Source organism: Asparagus officinalis, chromosome 7, assembly GCF_001876935.1.
Source record: "Asparagus officinalis chromosome 7, Aspof.V1, whole genome shotgun sequence".
Taxonomy (NCBI): Eukaryota; Viridiplantae; Streptophyta; class Magnoliopsida; order Asparagales; family Asparagaceae; genus Asparagus; species Asparagus officinalis.
This window is the reverse complement of record NC_033800.1, coordinates 40,028,268-40,034,130: the sequence shown is the minus strand read 5'-3', so window position 1 is coordinate 40,034,130 and position 5,863 is coordinate 40,028,268. Positions and strand designations below refer to the sequence as shown.

The following is a 5,863-nucleotide window of genomic DNA, read 5'->3' as shown; positions in this document are numbered from 1 at the left end:
GGTGTGGGAAGAGAAGAGTTATAGTTATTTGTTTTATTGTAACCGTTATCATTGTTAAATACCGAAGTTCAAGTATCTGACTTTTATTAGTTTCTTATTAGTATTAAAGTATCTGATCCCTTGGTTAATACTGATCTATATTCTTACCTAATTGCTTGACTATTCCACATGGGTCAATTTAGCATATGAAACACAATAAAAGTAGAAATGTGGCTCACGGCGACGAATGTGTTGCTCAAACGAGCAAGATATGCACATATGTTAAGAAACAGAAACCTCCACTTATCAAAATGCCTAATCCGTCATATATTTCGTTCTCATTCTCTTTGTTTTCTACTCGAAATATGAATAATGTGCTCCCTTCTCATCTCCACTTCCACTTATTCAAAATGCCCATATTTCACAAATTATGGTAAGTTTATCCATGTTTACGACTAAATACTGGGGATTTTGAAGTTAAGCAGCAGTCAAAAGACTTGTAAACTCCAATTCACAAAGGGGCAAAGTTACCGCTTACCTCGAATGGCTATCAATAAACTTGGCGCCCTTGCCAGCGACCAAGATATCACAGGCGAGCGCGATCTCGAAGCCGGCGGTCACGGCGAACCCCGAGATGGCGCCGATGATGGGCTTCCTGCATCTCTCCATCTGAATCACAGGGTTGGTGTCAGGGTTCTTGACGTCGCCCTTGAACACCTCCTCCGCCGCGGTCAAGTCGACGCCGGAGCAGAAGGCGCGGCCTTCTCCGGTGATGACGATGACGGTGACCGTATCGTCGGCGTCTAGGGTTTTGAAGGCGCGGGCGAGGTCGGTGATCATGGGCTGGGTCAGGGAGTTTAAATAATTTCACTTAAAATTTTTTTAAAGATTCTAAAAGTGACGCGCTAGTGCCATCTATTATGCTGCGAACGTGAGAATTCCCTTCTGAAAATTCTCATGCAGCATTTACATATTAATTTTAGATTATTTAATACTTAATATTTGTTAAATTTATCGTTGAACCTATCAAAATCCAACTTTAACATAGAATTCGGATATGTTTAAAATAGAATTTTAATAGGTTTAGCGCTAGATTTCACAAAATAAAAGGGTTAAAATGGTCATTTTTGTGAGAGCTAATCACGTTTGCATAACCAAGGGTATTGACGCGAAACTATTGGAAACTTTGAGAGTATCTAAGTGAGTTCATTCACAACTGAGGGTATTTATTTGCAATATTGGATAAACAATAGTATATTGAAGTGTAATTTACCCATTTAAAAATTAAAAAGGATATTTGGTATGAGTCCCTCAAATTCTTGAAGTCTCTCAAATCTTTGAAATTGCTCATAATCCCTCACATCTTAAGAGGTCTTCCAACTTGGTCCCTCCTCGATAACCATAACACCCCTCATTCCATGTTTTGCCAAATCCAAATCATTAGCTGAGGGATATTTTTGTTAGATTTGGGGGACTTACGATCAATTTTAAAGATCTAAAAAGGACTAACATGGAATCACTAAAGATGCAAGGGTCTAATATCCAAATAACGTATTTAAGTAGCATCTACAGCTCATCTTGGTATAATATCTTTGGAAAACACTACGGGCACACCCCCAACCACACCTTGGGTCACACCCCCTCTCTCAGCTACAGTGCACAGGGTCCACTTTAGATTTTTTTAAAAAAATCTAAAGTAGACCCCGTGTGTTGGGGTTGTGCCTATAGTGCCACTCAATATCTTTCTTGTGATTGGAAAAATATATTCAAATTAGATCACACGAGCGTACTATAGATGTTCATATCAGAACCATATGGGTTGCTGAAACCTGAATGCCGTAATATAGATTCGACAAACAAATCTATGTGTGAAACAGCAAAACTAATTAAAATTTCACATTATATAATTTCTCTTCTTTAAAGTAGGTTTAATCTTCCTCTTCTCTTGCGAAGCAAAGCTAGTACAATTCTTCAGAGATGTGGAAAAATAATTACAAATAGAGTTGAACGACAAAAGGACCTAGACTTTTAAATGGGCCCCTTGGCAATAAGCATGAAGTAATACTCTATTATTAAGGATTTCATTTCAAGTAGACTTTAGCACATAATTTGCAACTGCAGAGATGCACTGTGGATGAATGTTAACTTGCTACACATTGTACATCGTTCAGATTTAGCTAAAAGTACACAAACACATACAGATATGAAGACCAATTCTGTTCATGGATTATCATCAATCAATCATCCTAAAACCACCAATAATTCTGAATCCAAACTCTTAAGCTTGAACAAGTTGCCGAACATTCATTGGGAAGATATCATCCTGCCCACCATCATATAATCTCTTGGCAATAGTCACATTTGCAGCATCCGAAGGATGATAAGGATCCCAAAACACATACTTGGATCGATCAGGGCAAACCCTTGAAGTCGGTCCACATGGTAATAGACCTCCAAATCTCCCCGAAACAAAGCAACATGCGGAATCCGAGACCTCAAATCCTGCAAAAACCAAACCCGTTAAAAACTCTGAACAACTTATAGAGAATCAATATACAGGACGAGTACAACTTACCATAGCTGGTATAATTTTGAACAATGTCCAAAACTATAGGGTAAACATTTGCATATACGAAGAGAGATCCTTCAAGGTTTGAGCTCAACTCCTTAACAAGGTCCTCCAATCTCTCATTGAATCGTTGAGCCAATTGATTTGGGAATGACACACAATTGGCTCCCACCGATGGATTGATTTCTCTTAGATAAGGAACACAACCAATAGGACCCACATTTGAGACGACAATCTTTCTAGCATCCAGGTTATATAATCTCAACAACATCACCAAATATACAGTTACAAGTTAGATACAATTTGGTATAAAAAAGGAATGATAAGTAAGAGTGAAGAATTACTGTTAACTAAAGTCTATATTTTGATATAAGATCTTTGATAAATGTTTCTGGAGGCGTTGTTGCTCTCTGAGGTATCGAGACCAATGGAGCGAGGTAGTTGTTGATGAAATCGTTTGAACCAATAATAACAGAGAAAAGGGATTTGTGAAGCAGTGTCAAAGCTGAAGCCAACCCTAGGCTTGAGATGATCTCTTGCCTTGTGTTAGCATAGTTATCTAACTGTGCATCTAAGTTGATGCGTCCACCCTGCAACATAACATACACATTTATGTATCATATTCTTATGATGATTCACGATGATGCTTATGTTGTTAGGAAAGATGGCACTAAGATTTTACAGAAACATAAAAAATCTGTCAAGAAAAAACAAGTAATGTCAGGTACAAGAAACGCCTAGAAAAATCAATTTAATTCTGCATAAAAATGAAAAAAAATGGAAAATCGAAGAGAGTAACGAAATCTAGTACTTACAAACAATTGGCCTGTCTCATTGAGGATCCCTCCTCCTTCAGATGCATAATTGACGCCATTCAATACTGTAGATCCTGCAGTACTTGGAGCCAGATAAGGTAGTGTAAACCTGGGTAAACACAATTCTTGACCTGAAAAAACAAGCTAAAGTAATCAGATCATGAACATCTTTTATCTTCCACAAAAGAAAAATATGTTATTGTGACAATGCACATGCCTAATATATCAGCGATTGTTCTTCCATTAGTGTATAGACCAGTAGGATGCCTAGTTGGTAAAAAATCAATTCCATTTGGTAAGTAATTTGCCTTAGAGAGAGATACAATGTAGTTGTTATTCCCAGAATCAACCAATGAATCCCCAAAAACAAAAGAGGCATTCAAATACTGTCCTGAGCAGAGTATGCAGCACCTGATCAGGATCATCAATAGGAATTCAATAATGAGATGGCAACTGGAAGAAATTAGAGCCATTTTAAAAATACAAGGAGGAAAAAGAAATTCTAAATTATCACAGATTATTTGTTTCTAAGGAAATGAAGAATGTATGAACAACTAAAGGAATATAAGGTGCCTTTTCAGAAGAGTATAAAGAAATTTCCTCACAATAAAGCAAGAAAAAAGAAAAAAAAATTAAATGGAGGATGGATGAAATATTATGAGTATATCTCGTTGTCACCGATTTTTGATATTGTCAAAGGGGGAGAAATATTATGAGTATATATTGTTTTGGTTATATGCAAGATAATTCTAATTTACATATTAATTTCCTTCCATGCATATATCTCTTTTTGTAAATTGTTTGTCATCATAAAAAAGGGGGAGATTGTTGGGTCCTTTTGTTTTGATGATGATTAATAAACAATTTACAACTAATATTGTTTGTCTAGTGTTTGTGTTTTGTATTTATTCTAGAAAAACAATATGTTGGAGGATGAATGAAATTACGCTATAACGATCATATCAAATGGAGGTTGGCGGAAATTGTGGTGTGAAGCCTTGTAATTCAAGTTGAAGATCTAAGTTCAAGCTTCATCCGCAAATTGTACCAAGATAGAGCTTCGTTGAAGATCACAAGCTTGGGTAATTTAGTTTTAGGTTTTATATTATGTGTGTTAGATACTTTAAGCTCAATATCATATACACATACATACATGTTTTGGTTTATATATATATATATATATGATATATATATATATACTAATATATATATATATACTATATGATATATTACCCTATATATATATAGTATATATATATATATATTTGATGTTATAGTTTTCAAGTTTATACAAAAATTATTTTGTGAAAAATATTGTTTATTTGTTTATAGACTTAACAATCATAACATACATTTTTTTTATTAAGTCTATGAAATTAGTTTATGAAATTTCAAAACATGGTGTAGACAAAATGTCAAAACAAGTATGTTTCATTTTTATATTTTGGACTATTCTGTAAAATAAAGAGATTTCTCATTTGGGAGGTGCTTTTTTGAAAACTAGTTTTTTGTAGCATGTTTATTATCATGTCTATAAATTTTTTCCAAAGTTTTATATTTTTTTGATTTTATTTGTTATTTTTAAAGGCAGTTTGAAAATCAGATTTCGGTTTCAAAACAGACTGATAAACATTTTATCAGTCGACTGATGACATCAGTCGACTGATGACATCAGTCAACTGATGAGTCGACTGAAGAAATCGCCTGGAATGTTAAAAAGTTTCTGTTTTATTTTAGTAGACTGACCAGTTGACTGATGATGTCATCAGTCGACCAATCAAGTCATTAGTCGACCGACGAGCTAGATGCTGACTCTAACGGTCAGTTTATCAGTTGACTGATCAGTCGACTGATGGCCCAACGACTAGTTTTTTCTAGCTTTTTTGTTTTTGTTTTTTTGCTGGTTTTGTTGGTTTTCTCTTGGCTTTGGGGTTTTCTATAAATACCCCCACATATCCTCAGTTCATAACAAAGAAGAGAAAAGTTTTAAAAAAGTTTTACAAGTTTGTTTAAGGGTTTAACTTTTCGTTAAGTGTGTTTAAAAGTTTGGTTTGTGAAAATTTTTTTACAAGAGCTTGAAGAGATCATCCATTGGTGTTTGAGCATTCAACTCTTCTCCCTCTCTCTTGTTATCATAGAGAAGTTTTTCTAAACTCTATTTCTAGCTATTTATTGTTTTGTTCATAATTTCCATAAGCTAGATTTAATTGAGTTTAGTTTGTTTTATTAAATCTCATTGTTACACACACCCACTTGAGCTTCTAGTATTTTCATACATAGTATAATTGGGGTTGTGAGAGATTGTAACTTTGAGTTGTACTTAATTGAGTTCTCATCTTTTTTAGAGAATAATCATTTGACTTGTGAGCTTTAATTATAAGGATTCACTTTATATTACACTAGTACACCAAGAGGAGTGTGTGGTGTGAGACGATGTCGTTTAAAGAGGAGTGGGGTAGGTCGTAATGCCTAGAAAAAGATAATAATTTCTAAAACTTGA

At 34.7% G+C, this 5,863-nt stretch overlaps 2 protein-coding genes across 2 annotated transcripts in view; both read right to left on the bottom strand.

Moving 5' to 3' along the window:
- Positions 1-834, bottom strand: part of LOC109850576 (probable enoyl-CoA hydratase 1, peroxisomal) — a gene marked incomplete at its 5' end in the record, with an annotated part of 4,395 nt that extends 3,561 nt beyond the window's left edge. Inside the window, one exon of the mRNA XM_020420612.1 lies at positions 518-834. Within this exon, the coding sequence (XP_020276201.1) occupies positions 518-834 (317 nt within the window). The remainder of the gene's footprint in view (positions 1-517) is intronic.
- Positions 2,094-3,836, bottom strand: LOC109850570 (GDSL esterase/lipase At4g16230-like). Its single transcript, XM_020420601.1, is given in 5 exon segments — positions 2,094-2,481; positions 2,555-2,811; positions 2,894-3,138; positions 3,364-3,494; positions 3,581-3,836. Coding segments are annotated over 5 exon segments (1,113 nt in total). The 3' UTR covers positions 2,094-2,257.